General features: G+C 33.1%; 2 protein-coding genes across 2 annotated transcripts in view; both read right to left on the bottom strand.

The window, feature by feature from the left end:
* LOC125065382 (tachykinin-like peptides receptor 99D) overlaps positions 1-20,683 on the bottom strand; it is a 117,991-nt gene that overhangs the window by 42,180 nt on the left and 55,128 nt on the right. The gene's annotated exons all lie outside the window — the stretch shown is intronic.
* On the bottom strand, positions 5,812-7,106 carry LOC125065381 (gastric triacylglycerol lipase-like). The gene has a single exon (XM_047672947.1). The coding sequence runs from the start codon at positions 7,104-7,106 to the stop codon at positions 5,841-5,843; it is 1,266 nt and encodes a 421-aa protein (XP_047528903.1). The 3' UTR covers positions 5,812-5,840.

Raw genomic sequence — 20,683 nt, 5'->3', positions numbered from 1 at the left:
TCAGTTTGGAATAAAAATAAACATTAACAGCCTGTAAATTTTCCACTGCTGAGCTAAGGCCTCCTCTCTTTTTGAGGCTCCACAAAGGTTTGGAGCATATTCTACCACGTTGCTCCAATGCGGGTTGGTGGAATACACATGTGACAGAATTTCGTTGAAATTATTTGCTCACGATATTTTCCTTCACTGCCGAGCACGAAATACATATAAATAAAAATAAATCGGTTTTTAATAGTTTAATAGACGAATTATTAGCATGAAGTGCCTCAATTATACAAATATGAATTCAAAATGGTTACTGTATAAATCTTGACCAGGTGGAATGCTGACAAGATTGCTAGCAGCAATAGAATAGTGTTGTCTAAATAAAGATATATTAATCAAAAATATTTATACTCAATACTATTTATAGCAGAGCTATTACCAAATCGTATGGAATATGTAATTATACAGTTTGTACATCATAACTCCTCGTGTCAAACAGTTGTATAATTGCCAACTTAAGCTTCGCAGTATCGGCTCTAATCTAGACTTATCTGAGGTTATCCGTTCAAGTTCATCGAGCTATTTAACTATTCAAAGCGAATCTAAGACTCTAAACCCAGACGAAATATTTCGAAGTAATAAAATAAATAGCTTATTTTATACAAGCTCAAAGGTTTCTGCGGATCAAATGAAAATAACCGACGTGTATTACCTTTATATATTTATTAATAATGTTTTTTATTTACACATTTTGTTTCTATCAAACTAATATTAGATATACGAATATATTTCTGTCTACTTGTTAACGCTCTACTCGGTCTATATAGACGAAACGTAATCACAGAACATAGACATCAGAGCTATAAAATGTATCCAACAAATAAATCACTAAAGTCAGACATAATATACGCCCGATTCGAATTGGAGTCCCAATAACTAGCACTGATGATTGTAGATAATCGAAATTCACTCCTAGGAAACACTTTTTACGTTCGTCACATATATACTGATTTACTGCCTCGCTGGTCTAGTGGCTAGACATAAGGCCGCAGATCCAAGGTCGGGCCGAAAATTTATGAGGACATTTTATTAAAATATTTTCAGTAACAGCCTGAAGTCTTGAAGTTGGAAGTGTGTAAACTCCCGTGCCTCGGAAAGTACTGTTGGTTCCGTGCTTGAACTCTTTGCCGTCGTGTCGGTTTTTCCGTTCTACCGGATAATGAGAGTGAGGGAATAGAGAGTTCAACTGCGTTTGCGCGCACACTTGTGTTGTGCCCTATGATATCTCCTGCGTGTTTTTTTTCAGTGTTTTCCGAACCTATACGGCTTGGGAACCTTCAAGAAAAGAGCGTACTCATTCCGTAAAGGCTGGCAAAGCACCTGCAAAGCCCCCGGTGTTGCAGATGTCCATTGCCCATGGACATCTGCGACTCTACACTTTAATCACTACTATAATCACTTTCCATCAGGTGAGTTTGCCTCGCTTGCCGCCTATAACATAAAAAAAAATGTCCTGCGTATTTGGCTGATCTCTCTTGAGATTTGCCGCCGTGGCCGGAAGTCAGGACAACATCATATAAATGGTATGCAATGCTTACAGAATTCTGATTTTCAACTGAACTTACCAATTCTCGTATCAGTTTTCCACAAAAGGTGAACATAACATTAAACAGTCTATGTAGACAATTTCTTTCCTAATTTAGTTCCCCCTTGAGGGTGATCCCTTTGTTTATTATTTATGTATCTTTTTATATCCAATTTCTTTGTTCACTTTAGTCGTAATTCATTTTAATTTATGGTGTGCATGTGTTGTCCACTGTTATAATAATGACTAACGTAATAAGTATCATACTGTGGTGGTAGCACTTGGTGGTAGATTTGCGTGCAAGGTCGTCTGGGTGGATACCTAACACTACTTAGTTTTGATGTGTTAAGGTTTGAAGGATAAATGAGTCGGTGTAACTACGGGCACAAGGGACCTAACATCTTAGCTAAAATGATTGGTGGTCCATTTGCCTGTCCGCCTACATATATTGTTATTCTTCCTGTTTAAAAGTATCAATTAAAAGCGTGTAAACAGGGATATGGGCAATTAAATCCTAAGATCTCCTATTACGGAAATGAATTAGAGCTTACACCACGCTTCTCTTATACGGATTGGTAGATAAACATGAGGTATTTTTTTATCCTGCAAGTACAGGTTTCGTCACGATATTTCCCTGTACCGCGGAACTTAATTAATCACGTGACAATTAAGTGGTACCAGCCTCCCATTTCGAACCCAGATATCACACTTTTTGATCAATTGATCATTCTCTTGACTTCAATGGAATGCCTTTTACGTTACGCCTGCCTATGAATATAAGTGCTAATAAAGAAAGAGAAATTTATTTTGAAAATTGTTACCTTTAATCCTATTTTAACTAGCCACATAAATATAGATTTTATTTTCTAATGAAATAGAGCTCAATTTTAAATTTAACTTCATTTTGTGTTAAGAATATTTTGAGATATAGGTACCAAGTTTCAGTACTTACTATTTCGTTATTAGACACTCAATCATTGCTTCTTCTGATATATTCACATATTCTTTGAATTTCTTATAAGCTGCCTATAATGAGGTGAAATTTAAAAAGTACTTGCAAGACAAAACTCTCGAGCGAACAATAAATAATGCGAGAATGATCGAGCGAATGACGAAGGTACTTTCGTAATTTCACAAATAATGAGTCTACTAGGTATATAAGTTTTATTTTATTTATATGCAAAATATAGTTTTTTTTTTCATAAACACAAATTTGTTTAATTTTACTTGGAATATTTAAAACTACTATTTTCAAGCTATTAATAATAATTCCTTTTTTTGTTTTCGGAGATAAGCGTACAACTTATATTCGGAGGGTAGCCTAAGTCATCAGGACTAAACATACGATTTTTACATTGCTTAAGAGATCTTGTATTATTTAAATATTAAGACTCGTATAAAGGTATGGTACTTGTTGTATACTAACACCTTAAGCAATTTATATAGATAATATGCCTGTTGTATATCTCGTAGACCATTGTTTTAAAATGAATGCATTGATTACTTGAATATTATATTTATAATTATATACAATTTAGATTTATATAACAATAATTGTACGCATTAATTTTAATATATAGAAAATTGTAACCAATGAAAGCTTATAAACTTAAACAAAACATTACTTTATTATAAAACTATAGATAACTCAATACTACTATCATTACATAGTATAAAACAATGTCGCTTACCGCTTTCTGTCCATATGTATGCTTAGATCTTCAAAATTACACAACGGATTTTGATGCGTTTCTTTTTGATAGAAAGATATCTTCCAGAGGAAGGTTTATATCAAAAATACATTCACAATGTAGTAGAGAAACACTGATAATTTTACAGGTTTCTAAAGTGATAACGTAAATAAACACATATTTTGCGCTTACATTACAAACGCTGGCTGAATCCTAGGAGATAGATAAAAATAATATACTACAGTATTGTAAACCTTAGAAGATCTTTCTTTTAACCCACAATAACCATTTCTTATCCTCTGTCGTACTTCTATTAAATTTAAGCAAGATTTAAGCGCACACAACATTCAGGGTCAATGAAGAATTCGTCGTCGAAGTGTCCAATCGAAATTTGTATTCAAAATAAGAATATCAATAGTCCTATTCAAATGGTGTAGTTGTAATTGAAAACATGTAGGAATATTAATATGACGTAAGTTAAAAAAAAAATAAAGAGATTGACAATTATGAAGAACAAAATCGTTTAATACCTTTTTACTTGATAACTCGGCATCGCTTATATTATGTATGCTTATTATATATATATATTTAATAAATGAAAGAAATAAACTTCCATAAATAATTTAGTTTTGTTTAAATAATTCAGAGCATGGACGTATTTTGGCAAGAAACCAAGTCAGTGTTGCCAGTCGTATAAATACTAGTTTACCGTTACTCTGAATACATTTGATGTTTTAACCCTTATCCTGAAGTAACATCAATAATTACATATGTTTTATCGCAACTGAAACGACGACGACATATCCACCAACTGTTTTAATATTATTAAAATCAATGTATAACTCTTGTTAGATTTTTTTTTATTAATTCGACAAAATATAATAATATATTTTTAATTTAAAAAATGAATAATCTGATTTTTTCAAACTAAAGTAGTGGTATCAAACCGCAGAACTGATTATAATATTTTAGGTAATTTTAAAATTATCAAATTAATCTTCAAATTTTTCTTGAAATATTTTAACCAATTAATTTAATAACTATTACCCGTCACTATAGCTGTAATTAAAAACTCTAAGTCTAAAATTGACAAAAATTCGTACTTTGAAATTGTTGAGGACCTGCTAATAAAGTATTCATTATAGATATTGTAATATCAATGAGAATTTTTTTTTTTATAATTTTAATTTTCATAATGGCAACTCATATTATACATAATTTAAAATGGCATAAGTTTTTTAATTATGAGGCATTAAAACCGAACCGTAGTAATAGAAAGTAAGTTTCAAGCATGTTCGAAATACGCCAAACGCTTTTTTCGGACGAAGTTTGCCCTTTTCGTAGTGTAAGTTTGAATCGTTTCATATAATATAAAATGAAAAACAAAAATTATTTCAAAATGTTAACGATTATTATTACGAGCCGAGATGGCCCAGTGGTTAGAACGCGTGCATCTTAACCGATGATTTCGGGTTCAAACCCAGGCAGGCACCACTGAAATTTCATGTGCTTAATTTGTGTTTATAATTCATCTCGTGCTCGGCGGTGAAGGAAAACATCGTGAGGAAACCTGCATGTGTCTAATTTCAACGAAATTCAGCCACATGTGTATTCCGCCAACCCGCATTGGAGCAGCGTGGTGGAATATGCTCCAAACCTTCTCCTCAAAGGGAGAGGAGGCCTTTATCCCAGCAGTGGGACAATTACGGGCTGCTTATGTTTATGTTATGTTAACGATTATGCATACATTATAATATTGATTTTGTTGTAAAATAATATTTTAAACTATAATGCATCTAAATTCTTGTCACCTGCACTTTACTCACCTAACTTCCTTATTATCTAAGTAAACACTGATACAGGGTGTTATAAATATGTCGCTAGACTTAGATAAGCTTACGAACTGAGCATAACTTTGTTAAACTATATTAATTAACTATTTACTTCAGCCACGCGACATTCCCTCGTAAATAACTTGAAAATTAATCATAAATGTAAAAGCCAAACCACATTTACTGAGCTTCATGTTTATTAAACCATGCGATTTCATTTTCGTCGGACATGAATTAATGTTGTTTGTATAAACAAATCCTCGAAAATCCTTTTGCTGTCCGGATTATAATGTACACCTATTCGTTGTTATGTATTTTGCATATTATAATAAGATGTCACATCCTGACTCCTCACTATTTCGATGTATTTAAACAAAAAATTCATAACACATAAAACTTAGATTATTATCACTTTTAATAAATATTTGGTATCAAATATGCCAATGTATCCAACCTAATCTGACCTCTTGGAAAGGCCATGGTCTGTAATTTGTCGGGACATTCCAACAGTGGAATATTTACGAGCTATTACTTATCATTTGATTGTATTTAATTATCTTCCAAATGCATACTTCCACGGTATGCTCTTCCGAATTTTCCGTTCGATATGTTCTTCATGCGCTAAAATTTAGCTAGAAGCTCTTTTGATAACAAACGCAATCATTGTTCATTGTTGTTTCGAATTCTTATTTAAAAATATTTCTGAGATGGCGCTGGAGCTGGCAGAGAGATATTAAGAAGAAATAATTAAACTTTATTTAATTTCCGACTGTATTTTAGTAAATATTTATTTATTGTTGGAAAGATCAAATCTTTTGTAAACTGACTGTATGCATTATCAAAGTGATTCGACAACGGATCTGAAACTCGTTTGTTTTCCAACATATTCGGTAACCGCTTAATCAACCACAAAATATCTTTTGTATCAACTAAATTATCGTTGTTACCGTACAAAACCACCGAGGGAACCGTCACAGCACTTAGATTGTAATGAGGTGGTTGTTTTGTCCCATAAATATTTAAATTTTGCGCACTACCGTAATCAAACTTTTGAAAATAGGATGACCTAATACTTTGACCGTATCTTGCGATGTTATGCACAGAAGTACCAGCAGGAAAGTGATCAAACAATACCCTCAGAGTTTCATTAGTTATAGATCCTCGATGGAAGGAGTCAAATAGAGACATACCGGTTCCACAAAGAAGTTCAGATGTTGCACTAAATTTACATAAGAAGGATAGGAATTCTTGACTTAAAGAGCCCTTTGCAAAAAGTTCATATATACCTATGGTAGCAAGACCCTCTTCTAGATGTCCCAGTCCCTCTAATAATATTTTAAATGGCACGGATTTTGTATTAGTCAGTCTGGCTGCTGGCGCTAAGCCAATAAAAATGTTCGCTTTAGCACAGTAACCCGGTCTCTCTGAACACATGACAAAGAACGTACTAGCGCCTTGTGAATAACCAATGTAATTCAATTTGTCTTCTTTCGTATATTTCAAAATATATTCCATTGTAGCCGGTATATCATAAAAACCAATTTCATCCACAGAGAATTTCCAAAATTTAGGGTCTTTGTCAGGGTCCAAGCGATTATGTCGTCTGGAATAGTAATTGCCACGTTCGTTTCCAACCCATAAGTCGTAACACGCGTCGGATATCAAATACGCCAATCCAGCTTTAGGTCCAGCGTCCAGCCAGACATCTGAGCTCTGAAGAAAACCATGCATTAGTAAAACTGGAGTTCTTTTCAATTTGTGAGCGCAGTTCCTTCCATTGATTCTGAATATTGTTAGAATATACCCATCCTCAGTAAGCACATTGTGTTCTTCCGAAGAGTATCCATACAGTTCCCTCAACTCCGTAAAATTTAGCAAAGAGTCTCTTGGATATCGAAGCGATTTCGTTATTTCATTCTTGATTGGTCTAAATCTTAATTTCAAAACATTTCCAAGAACAATAGTCACAAACACCAGGAGGACATTGAACATGACGTTAGCTTTAGACGTCATGTTTCCGACTGGAAGCAACTTGTTATGAAGGTGCTAATATTGATATTTTTTAAAGACATACCGTTCGTGTGTTTCTTAATAATTAATTTTGATTTAAAGTTGGCGCTATTCTTGGCGCGAATGGACTGTTTCGAGGTTAACGAGTTATTGGTAAAAACATTAACGATGTTACTTCCTGGCGACTTACCTCTGTCAATATTAAATTTATTTTAAATAAATAAATATTTGTTTGGATGTTTTTGCTATGAAATGTTAATGAATTTCCCTTGTAAATATTTGTTTATTTAAATATATACTTACATAAACAAATATATGGTCGAAGTTATGATCGCTTATTACGACAAAAAAAAAGGAAAACTGTGTTATCATTTATTTATAAGGAATTCGGTATTTAAATAAAATGAAAATTTCTAATGCGTAATCCTTTACAACAAACTAAAAAAACTGACTTTAAGCGAAGTGATTTAAAGTGACCTAAAAATATGCCGGAAAGCAAATTTCTAGGTCACTTTAAATCACTTCATGGTCACGTTCACTGTATCATAACGGATTAAACTAAAAACAATAATGTATAAAGGTCATATAAAATTGCCTAGTAAAAATAAATATACGAGAAAAATTACATTAAAATATATTTTTTATAAAATGAACTAATAATATTGCATTGAACGAATGTCATCAGAACTAAAGAGTATATATCGCATTAAAAATTGTAATTATTGATTTGTAATTCAATTTTCAGACATTTTCTATGCGTTAGGCGTTCCAATTAGGAATATTAGTTCTTATATTTTTGTAAATCGGTTTGATCGAATCGGTGGTGAAATAGTTTAGAACACCAAAAATTTAATTGTTGTTAATATTCATAAATATTTATAAATATGTATTATACAATAGCTTGTTATATAATGGCAGGCTAAAATGATTATTTACGCTTTTTTATTTTAAGAGCCACTTCAAGATAATGAATTTGATGAATATTGTTATAATTTACAATTATTAGTAATTAGCAATAGGTTATTAGGAGGAATGAGGACCATGTTGTGAGAAAGGTTTTGAGAATGGATGTGAATGGATATTGAGATAGGCGACGACCAAAGAAACGATGGGTGAATTGTGTGAAAGATGATATGGTTAGAAATAATGTTACTTATGAGATGACGTCCGACAGAGAAGAATGGAAGAAAAAGACATGCTGCGCCGACCCCAAGTAAAATTGGGATAAGGGCAGGAGAATGATGATGATAATAGCAATAGGTTATAACACTCCGTAAAAAAAAGTGCGTTGTCTATAGTAACTGAATCCGAAATCATATTTTTTTTTTATATTAGTAGACGGACAAGTAAATTGGCCACCTGGTCTCCACCGCACATAAACAATGGCGCTGTAAGAAATATTAACTATTGCTTACATCGTAAATGCGTCACCAACCTCGGGAACTAAGATGTTATGTCCCTGTTGTTACACTGATTCACTAACCCTTCAAATTGGAACATGACAATACTGAGGACTGCCGTTTAAAATAAATAAATAAATACGAAAAACTTTATGACACATAATTATTGTAGACTTTTACTTTGATGCTCACTCGAGAATTTGAATAGTTAACGAGGCACTCATTTGAAAAGACAAAGACTTTAATTGGACGAAGTTATTGCTCAGACAAAGATCACTTGATACGAATGAACTAAAATGTTAATTTATTTATAAAACATATTAATTTAATTTATTAAATTATTTTTTAACATAAAGTAAAGATATTTTTAATGTCAGACTGACAGGCCGTTATCTATACAAAGGGTTTTTTTTTTGTATAAAAGAGCGAACATAACAAAAATCGTCTCGGTAATTGTCTTTTATCACGGACGTTGGCTGAGAGTAACCGAGTTTAGCCCAAATTTGCTTACTCCAGTTTATAAATGAAGAGATTATTGATGATCTCAAAAGTCTCTCTGAATTTGCAGAATTTTTCTGTTGCAAATATTTTTCGCTTCTTTAAATAAGGCTTTAATATGAATAATACCTATATCTGTAACGCGAAAAGTATCTCACATAGACACTAGCCCATCTCTATAGCGTGGATATACCTTTAGTGGACCAGTAAGGGACGAAACGTTGTACTGAACACACCTGCGACACTTTTCTCCGCAAACACGTGAGATCTGCGCGGAGCATAATTATCGGTAACTTGAGCAACGACTTATATCCACCCCTTAATAAAAAAGCGTAGAGCTTAGAGTGTAGTCATTTCTCCCCTCATTTCTTGTATATATAATTATATTTTAATAGCATAGGTAGGTGGATGGACAAATAAGTGTAATAAATGGTAAGTGGTCATCACTGTCCTTAGACATTGGAACTGTGACAAATTTTAACCCTTCCTGTGACTGAGTGGTACCTAGCCAGACGGGCTTGCTCAAAGCACCATTAAGTAAAGTATAATTAACTAACTAAGTATTAATAAAATATTACAGTAATTAATTCGAAACGATAACTTTGTAATTTAGATTAAAATGAGACAAGATTATTTATTTAGAATCAGCATCAAGCTGATTCTTCGCGCTGTCTAATTTAGTCCTTAAAAATATCATTCATCGAGATCATTCAAAATATACAAATACGACCTTCGATGTTGAATCGAATAACAAATTTTTAGACACACATGCTTTGTTTAAGTAAAACATATAACACAAATATTTATGAAGATTCAATCTTTTAAAATCTACAACCAAAAATCTGAAAGATATTGTTGATGTGTTAAACTCCCCACTTAGATCATGTGGTTAGTCTAAGTTTTGATAAATATTTACGTTTGCAGTTATTTAGAGTTCGGTGATTTTTAGAAATATCTGTGTGCATTTGTATTTCTATATGTTTGTAAATATTTCTTTCATCTCACGTATCTTGAGCCGAAGTAATGTTATCGACGTAAAACAATTTCATCTGACGTCTAATAGCATACTAAATGTCTGATAATACTTTCAATACATTCGATAAAGCTATTTTGTTTTAAAATAAAATTTCGTATAAAGAACAGTTTTTCTCTTATTTTGTCAAAATACTTCTTAAAATTAACTGACATATTTATCGAGTTTATTATTTACATAACTTTATAAGAGGTTCATTATCTATATCGCCTTTTTGTTGTCAGTATGGAATTATTTTTCATTAATATTAATCTGGTAAAACCTGCAATTTGAAATTTCAATCGAACTTCAATTGGAAACAGCTTACGTAATTTCGATACTAAGTAACGAAAAATTCGCTTAACGTATTTGCTGATAATGATTTATACCAAGAATGACATTTTTTCCGCTTTTCTTTAAAAATAAATTAAGTCAGCTCGGAGTTAGAATATTTTCTCGTGCCTTGAATACCTCGTAAAGCCGCTTGTCCTCACTAAGATCGTGTTAAATTTCCAAACCGTGATGTGAGTCATATAATAGAGGATGCACCTGTGTGTCTCAATTACTTGAACACTATAACTTGTACAGATATTTAGATATTTTCCACCGTTGTCGAAATAATTATAAAATACAATATTTACACTTAATACATATCCTTTTTGTTAATATAAGTATTAATACGTCTATTGTTTTATGTCATTTAAAATAACTTGTAAAGATAAGACTCAGCAAGTCTTACCTCAACTGAGTCACCTATTTGTAATCCTTCCATTTATATTATTTAATATATATGTTACCATAACAGAGTTCCAAAAGGAAAACCGGCTCGCTTTGCGTATAATAACATCTTGCCAATCACGTATCAATTGAAAGATTTCACACAAACGATCAGACGAACATACAAACGTTAAGTGCCAATTGGAAGACAGCCAAGTAAAATATAGTTACGACTTCGATATATTTTGTTTCATAATAAAATTTTTATCATTCCTCATAGTCATAAATAATATTGCCGTAAAATGAATGAATGACGTAAAATAAAACTTGAATGATTTTCATTCAAATTATATATTAAATTAAATTAATTACATACATATTGTACTCCTATTTCTTTTATTTTGTATCGGGTTAATAAATTTTGGTTACAAAATTCGATAGTTAAACATTTATGAGGAATACAATACTACGCTTTACTTACTAGCTATGTTTATGAACCGCTTTACTTAAAGGAAAAAGATATTATAAGAATGTCCGTGCATTTCGAAAATATTTAGATCAGCATTTATAAATTATTTATTAGAATTTACCATTTAAAAAAAATGCCATTCGAATCTCCATACCTAAGGACCCAAATACTTTAAGCGACGACGACTTTAATATTTCATCTACCAGAAATAACTCGTAAACTTTTATCAAATAATTTGATCGTTTAAAAATCAATAATCAGGAATTAAAACTGGTAGAGAAATAAAATCAAAATGTTTTATTAATAATTTTACAAGCACTTACTTATCACACTTAAAAATTATTATTAATTTACACAAAATATAAAGTATTAAAATAAAAAGTGAATACACGCATAACCTTTAAAACATACAACAACGTTAACAAAAGTGGTGGTAGAACGTTGGTGGTAGCTTTACTTTAAATAGTTTGTTAAATGACGATTCAAAAGTGCTTGTAAAGCCTACTTGAATAAAGTATTTTTTGATTTGATTTGATTTGAACAGCCTGTCAATTTTCCAATGCTGAGCTAAGGATTCCTCTCCTTTTGAGGAGAAGGTTTGAAGCATATACCACGCTGCTCCAATGCGGGTTAGTGGATACAAATATGGCACAATTTTGTTGAAATTAGAAACATGCAGTTTTCCTCACTATGTTTTCCTTCACCACCGAGCACGAGATGAATTATAAACACAAATTAAGCACATGAAAATTCAGTGGTGCTTGCCTGAGGTTGAACCCGAAATCATCGGTTAAGATGCACACGTTCTAACCACTGGGCCATCTCGGGTCTATAACCTTTACGCAGAATAATAATATCTTACTCTGAAGCTTTAAATATTTACAAATCACAATAAAATATTTAAATTGTATTTGGTTATAATTTTAACCATAATATTGCTCGTTAAAACATTCAGTATTGTTCATATTTATTATGTACCTGTAAATGATTTGTAAACACTGAACAAAACGTTACGAATGTATATAAAATTTTGTGAAAACGTAGTCGAATTGTTGTCGGTGTGCGTTAGAAAATTAAAGAAATATTGCTAAATGATTTTTTTTTATGTGATAGGTGGCAAACGAGCAGAAGGCTCACCTGATGGAAAGTGACTACCACCGCATCCATACCATGGGCATCTGCAGCACCGGGGGACTTGCATATGCGTTGTCGACCTTTAAGGAAGGAATACGCTCTTTTCTTGATGGTTCCCAAGTCGTATCGATTCGGAAAAACCGCATTATTAAATGGCATTAATTAAATGGCAATCACGTCTTTATTTACGTACGTACATAATAATTATAATACACATGTCAATAAGACTTACATTTATAGTTGTGACAGCGACCATTCGACTAAGATCGATCGATCTCTCGATTTCAGCATAAGTCAAAGTATTTAACATTAAATAAAATCTAAGTTGACATTGACGGCAAAGTTCTTTAATCGCGAATAATTAACAATCTTTTAAATATTTAATTTCGAATTTCAAATATTAATGAAAATAAGGCGACAATATTTTAATAAAATGTATTTAAATAAGATTTTAGTTTTATAAATAACATAGCCGACAGTAAGCAATTAGTATTTTTTCTTGAAAAAAATATGTAATTTTCAATTGCAAACAGTTAATAGCCTTAAGTTCATACATTACATAAAGGCATTATCAAATGAGCCAGCATCATTTAAAGAATATCCGAATCCCCTGTTATTCAATTCCTATCCTTAGGGGTCAATATTTTTCGTCAAATTTATACATCCCTTGAGAATCGGTAGAAATATCCCGGAAAATAACCCAAAAGAATTATTATCCATGTTATATATGTAAATTATAAATACATATAATTATTTTCAAATTTCCCTTGGCGGTAATGTTATGTTATAATTATATATCGAAAGGAGGTTAAACCCCACCCATTGTGATATAGTCATTCATATTCTATGATCATATATTAAAGTGATGAATTGTCCCCGGCGCACCTATCATTTGTCACGGGAACTTAAATTATCACAAAATTTAACATTGGAAACCATTTGATAAGATTACAGGAGGGATCAGATCTACAAGATCCGACGACGGAAACAAAGTACTTATACTGACTTCATTATATTTCAATATTATATTTACACACAATTGTATAGGACTTGCTTAATGATGACGTTGTATTGACCGACTTTCATCACGGCGACTAAACTCAAGAGAGACCACAAAGATCTGCAGGACATGTTGTATTGTACCCGCAAAAACAGGTGCACTTTCCATTCTCATAATTCAATGGAACGGTAAATCTGTCATGACTGAAAAGGGATCAAGCGCAGATCGAACGATTTAACGTACTTTCCGAGGCACGGGTAAACACTTCCAACTATCACACTCCAAAACTCAATAACTTTTTATCGGTCCAACCTTTGGTTTGAACTCTGGACGGAAAGAAGATGAACACGTATCTGAAGTGGAAAGTGCGTTTGAATAAGCTCTAAGCCTCTGTGCAACCTCGTCTATAGAATAGACACAATAGAGATTGCACAGCTTTGTGACATTTATTTACAGAAGGACTTCTAGAACAAAAAGCCTAGCCTATTTTATGTTAGATAGATGATGATATGTTATGTTAGGAGAAGTTCAATTACGATGGCTCTGAAAATGAAATTTCAATGTGATCAATGTGATATTTCAATAAAATATCAAATTTGTACACTAAATCAGATTTTACAAATATAACAGCAACGACAACTACAAAATATTTCTCTTCGAAATTTAAAAAAAAATATTCTACATGTTTTTTTAAAATGATGTAATATAATTCTCTCAAAAATTATTAGTAGTCTATCTCTTCCTAACCATATTACAGTCTTGTCCGTATCAGTTAAAATATGAACGGAAAGCATTTTGCCGCTGTTGACGGTAACCTTATTATCGATATTTGGACTGACGTGCAGTGAAACTGAATTATACTGTCATTTTTTAAGTAGATTGTATAAGTGAGTAATATTTCAAGGTAGATTTTTAGAGCAACCTTCTGACACAAAAGGAACAACACTTCTATCATACCGAGGTTCCACACTCCTGGTACCGTTACCGAGGTTTTACTCCTGTCACCGTTACCGAGGTTTCACTCCTGTTACCGTTACCGAGGTTTCCCCCCTGTCACCGTTACCCGCTCCCCGCACATTTTATTAGTAAAACATCTTTTTCCACCTAATTTTAAATTAATGTCCTTTTGAATTTTCAGTTTTATATAAATATACTCAGTGATCTTTCATAGTTCCATTACATTTACATTGATGTAGTTTATTTGATATATATTTTTGTATAATTGCATGGTTGCAATACTATGATTAACTGATTTTGGTGTTTTTGTTACGCAGAGATATACTAAACGTATCAATTTGTTAACGTTTCAAAATTGAACAATATTGTTTTTACATATACGTAATCGCAGCACGATTTCGTTTATTCAAAGAGTTTCTCTCATAGACAACTTTTAATTAGATTGGAACTTCATCATAAAAAAAACAATTGTTCCAAACAAGTAGAAGTAAATTATTTATTCTATTGCTATCCGGGACCTAATCTAAAATACTCATAAGAACGACGGCTCACTTGGGAAAAATTCATTTTACGCCCAATTCAGAAATTCTTTACTTGACCCGACCTCGGAATTTCGGAAAGGTCAAACAATCGATTAAAGATCTTAAGCAGCATTCACGCCTCGTGAGGTATGAGCTTGTATCAGATCCTCTAAGATAAGCGTCTGAGCCCCAACGGGTTACGGAGGTCTTGCGGAGCTTTACCTAATGGGCATTTAAAAGGAATTTGGAAATGTATTCAGAATCTTCTCGTATCCTATAGATACCTTTTATATTTAAATACAATTAGCCAATGGTTGGCAGTGGAAAAAAATATTAACCATCCGTTATCTTGCCAATACATAGCCAACCTAGGGAAACTAAGATATACCTGTAGTTGTACTACCTAGAAGTGGATTATAGTAACCGAAATCCCAATTAATATATAGAATTGCATGCATTCGTATAATCCAATTAGTCATGTCATCCAGTACTTAAAACTAACGATGAAAAATGTAGTCTGTTCTCTTTTACAGCTTATACACGTTAATTGAAAAAAAACATACATAATATTGTATGACAAGTCCTGCGTTCTTTTATACAACACTATGATTAATGCTACTTTAAAGTAAGACATTTCCGAGTCATGCTCGTATAATCAATATGACTTATAAATAGCAATCGACCCGCCTTCGCACGCACGTTATAAATGTTTTTCGTTAAAATAATTTCACGAAACCGCAGTATGTTTTTGCTTAACCAAAAATATTATAATCAATCACAGTGATCCAATATAAGCGATCTCTCTACCCGTACCGCGCAGTTATCTATCAACCCACGCCATTTTTAAGCGTTTTTACAATCATCCTAAATACTTCTAATATTAATAACTAAGAATTAAATAATATATCTTAGTTAATTGTTTATATTCATAGTATATAACATATATAATTCAATCTCAAACTCAAACTCAAATTCCTTTATTCAATATAGAAGTATTACACTTTCTTATTGATTGTCAAGTTAAACACTACCACCGGTTCGGAAAAAGAAAACACCCTGACCTGAGAAGAACCGGCGAAAGAAACTCAGCGGGACTTTTTTTTTTTACGTCAAATTAATTATATACATAATTGTATATGAGTAGAAACAGCCAGGAGGCGATCGTTTCATTCCCAAGGTGTGCTATCAAACATAAACTCACTAATTGTATAACCTTTCGCACACAAGCGTTGCTTAACAATTTTTTTAAATTTCGCAACAGAAGCATTTTGAACGCTTTCTGGGATCCTGTTGTAGAAGCGTATACATTGCCCCACAAAAGAGTTACTGACTCTATGCAGTCGAGTAACAGGAGTAACAAGATTGTGTTTGTTCCTTGTACCAACGTTATGAGAATCACATTTTCTCATAAAAAACATTAATATTTTTCCGTACATACAAAACATTACAGAATATATATTGAGAAGCAACAGTCAATATCTTAATTTCTTTAAATTTATACCTCAAAGATTCCTTGGCTCCTAGGTTATAGATTGCAAATAATATAATTATTAGAACTTTGTTTGTGTATATCATTATCTAATCGGCAAATTATAGAACAAAACGTATAGCAAGAAAATTTGTGGTAATTTAACGATTCCGCAATAGCCGTCGCGATTTGGCAATCTAGCAAATTCTACTGGGAATTCCTTAAAAGCAAAACAATAAAATTGGCCCGTTAGATCTACGAGTCGAGATGGCCCAGTGGTTAGAGCGCGTGCATCTTAACCAATGTATACGGGTCCAAACTCAGGCTAGCACTACTGAATTTTCATCTGCTTTATTTATGTTTATAATTCATCTCGTGCTCGGCGGTGAAGGAAGACATCGTGAAACCTGCATTTGCCTAACTTCAACGAAATTCTGCCACATGTGTATCCACCAACCCGCATTGGAATAGAAAATGCTCCAAGCCTTCTCCTCAAAGGGAGAGGAGGCCTTAGCCTAGCAGTGGGAAATGTACAGGCTGTTACTGTGTTAGCTCAACGACGCATTTAAGCGCGTATCGTTCTTCACAACACACAGACGCCACATCACTTGAGCGCTCCAGTGTTCTCCCGCTTTATCGCCTCGAACGCCCTCAGAGGGGATGTGCTTTCGTCGTCCTAATAGAGGAAATACAAAGATCTACCAGTACCTTCGCGTATATATCCGCCAAAATTTCTAAAGTCCTCTAAAGTAGAGTCTCTTAACTAGACGAATGGCTTTCCGTTGCGATTTTTGGTTATTATCTTTATTCTTTTTTACATTACATCTTAGTTCTAAGGAAACGGACGTCCAACAATAAGTGTGATCAAACAGGTACCCCGTTGAGAGCCATCGATTACACGATACTTGCATAGAAACGGTGAACTTCCTCTCTTAGACCCTCGAGATTACTACTAGATCAACAATCCTGTAGCCAAGAATTTAAATTTATGATATTCCAATCTATTTATAACTGGCACAAATTATTACCCGTATATACCTACGAGATTTGAATTAGAATAAGGGATTCCATAGAAGGTAGTAAAATACTTATGAACCTTTTTTTGTAATTTATAAGTGAAAAAACTACTGAACCTTATCAGGTTGTTATATAAGTAATTAATTATAAATCTATTCTCAGTTTCACTCGCTTTAAATTTGAGACATATTATATTCCAATGCGGGTTGGTGGATACACATGTGGCAGAATTTCGTTCAATAGTAATACTTTATTTATTTCGCAGCATTACATCACAGAGTATAGGTTAGCTCGGGGCTTATGTCGAGAGCAGTGACCTTATCGCCGGCATTAATGCCGTTTATTAAACTACCATTAGTAAATTATCTTTTTCGTCTCGGCAATTCCGTGCAACAAAAGCATCCTTCTGCTTCGCATCTCCATCTGGTTGTATTGCTTCGATAGGAGTTCAACTTGAATCTGAAGGCAAACGCAGATAAAAAAGTCTCTGAAGGTGTAGTCATAGTACAGATGTTAATATTACCAATATTTCTTCAATGGTCCTGTTTTTGATTGATTATATCATGCTATGAAGGTTAGGTGAGAGAATTAACAGGAGCTCATATAAAAGCGGGTTGTCTTTTTTCGTGGCCTACCCCAAAATACTTTATTTTTATAACTAGATACTCATTCCATACGTGTATTATTCAAACAAATAGGATTACCAACACAGACATATTTTGATAGAAGTTTAAATTTATAATTAAATAAAACCCATAAACAACGATAGAATTTTTTAATAGCTAGTGTCTGGTGAACTCTCAACTAGCGTTTTACAGAAATATTGTCAAGAATCACGACGTGGGTTGCAAGTGTTAGCGATAAAAAGTGCCTATATGCTATTCCAGACCATAATCTATCTTCTCTTAGATCCGTTCAGCCGGTCTGGCGTGATTGAACAAACATCTACCCAACGAAACTTTCTCGTTTATAATATTATAAGATGTAAAGTTTTCGTGGAATTGTTATAGTTTTGACGTAATATAGCGTTCTCTTGTAAAGCGCGACTGGCAAACTAAAATATATTTTCTTTTATTTAGTACTAGTTTTCCTACTGCTGGGCCAAGGCCTCCTCTCCCTTTGAGGAGAAGGTTCGGAACATATTCCACCACGCTGCTCCAATGCGGGTTGGCGGAATACACATGTGGCAGAATTTCGTTGAAATTAGACACATGCAGGTTTCCTCACGATGTTTTCTTTCACCGCCGAGCACGAGATGAATTATAAACACAAATTAAGCACATGAAAATTCAGTGGTGCCTGCCTGGGTTTGAACCCGAAATCATCGGTTAAGGTGCACGCGTTCTAACCACTGGGCCATCTCGGTCACTACAATATTCTTAATGATGATATATTATATGAATATTAATAAACTATATTGTACAAAGTTTCTGCTTAACCGTAACGTACACGACTTGGGACCCTTAAAATATGTATTCCACGGAAAACATTTGTTCACCAAAGCATTAACGCACGTACCTCTAGCCAGAGACCATTTATCAATTCCGGATCGACGTTATACTTATGAAAGTAGCGTGAGTAGGGACATGAGTCTAAATCACTGGCAAACGCAACGGCTCGCCATTGGTAGTTGAAGTTGTACTCAATCGAGCGGATATTTCAATAAGGGTATCTTTAGATTCATTGAACGAATAAAATGGAATGTGTTTCCGCTATCGCGTTTATCGTGGACTTGTTTATTAGTTTTTATACGTATAGTTTACTTTTTACTTGGTGATAGGTCTTTGAGCAAGCCCGTCTGGATAGGTACCACTCCTTGGATGTTCTACCGCCAAACAACAGTACTTAATATTGTTGTGTTCCGGTTTGAAAGGTGAGTGAGCCACAAAGTTAGGCAAACAGGCAAATTTAAAAATATCTATGTCAAAATAATTATTGTTACAAAATTAACAAATTCAAATATCTTATATATCAATGGCATAGGCCGATTTTTTTCCCAGTGATTATAGGACGAAAAAAATAAAAAGAAAAAAAAAATTTGAAATAATGTCACGTTCGCAGCAAACCTGATTGACTGATTTGCTAGTAAAAATTAAAAATATGGATCAATTTGTTTAACCTCTTTTGAATTGTACGTCGTCGGAAATAAATTAATCAAGACTAAAGTTTCACAAGGCTATTTTAAGAAAATTTAGCAAATTTTATTACAAAAGCTAAATGTCCACCGGATGTAAAGCGCAACGCAACTCGACGAAGTTGCGCGGAAATTCCATCTACTTTCTACATTGAAGTAAAACATCGGCAACTAAATTTCCATATAATTTGATTTAGCCGCGTTACGCATCCGGTGTGCGACCGACCTAAGTCTGTTCAAGGCGAAGGATAATAAAAGTCAGTGGTTCTAATGCAAAAACGTTTTACTTTGATTCGCTTTAAAGTTTCTAAGAAGATAAGCTGAACGTTTATGTTTCTTCGCTCTTAGAAAACTGTAAGTTAAATTAAAAGAGTTGCTTAAGATTAATATTAAGAACTTTAGTTTCTAGAACATGTTTTATGTTTCGTGTAATTTTAAAGACCCCATGGATCACCACTGATTTATTTTATGAAGTTTCCTCACATGAAATACACCACAATAGAAAAGTGTTGTAAAATAATAAAGTATTCTTATCAACAAGACGTCTTTGGATATAAGAGAATCACTTCACAGGCTCGTATAATCAACTTCAATAGTAAATGAATGTCAGTTTATTTGTAACTAACTTTATCACGGATAGAAACCCAGAATCCCTATACCAGAGCAAACATACATGCCGACAGAAGCGACGGAAAGCTTAATAATCATATATAGTGTATTGTTTAACAAAATCTATAATACTGATAAAGACATAGTAATAAAATCACAAAGTCATTTAAGGCACTATACGAGTAAATTTCTATTAAATCTACCAAGTGCAATGTCACAAGTATATCGATAATCTCCAGCGAAAACATTTTTACGACGTCATTTCAAAGTCAACCAGAGCGTTATTGTTATATTTTAATTGAATTACTTCAATAGGACATAATGTTACAAAGTGTTCGAAGCGTTTGATAAATAACGATAAAATTATTCCTAACCTGTATTGTCATTTAAATTATATTTGACAAGAGGTTATATGTACACCCGGGTGAGTGATTTAGCCTCGTGACCCTCAGGGCGTTCCTTGTGATCCGTTGACGGTTTCTAAGGGACGATGTAATAGTAAAGGTTACCCTTGAATCTGTCTATAATGAAACTCTATTCAAATGTCAAACTTCTATTTAAATTATACCTCAATCACTTGATAGGACATCATATCAAGAACTTAGTAAGTCCTTGCAATTCATAGCAAATTAATTATTATCAAG

This window comes from Vanessa atalanta, chromosome 7, assembly GCF_905147765.1.
Source record: "Vanessa atalanta chromosome 7, ilVanAtal1.2, whole genome shotgun sequence".
Taxonomy (NCBI): domain Eukaryota; kingdom Metazoa; phylum Arthropoda; class Insecta; order Lepidoptera; family Nymphalidae; genus Vanessa; species Vanessa atalanta.
The sequence above is the reverse complement of the archived record's forward strand: the minus strand, read 5'-3'. Positions and strand labels throughout refer to the sequence as shown.

Bases quoted from the DNA above. Each gene is read 5' to 3' on its own strand.
- LOC125065381 (XM_047672947.1), bottom strand. From the start codon at position 7,106: ATGACGTCTAAAGCTAACGTCATGTTCAATGTCCTCCTGGTGTTTGTG.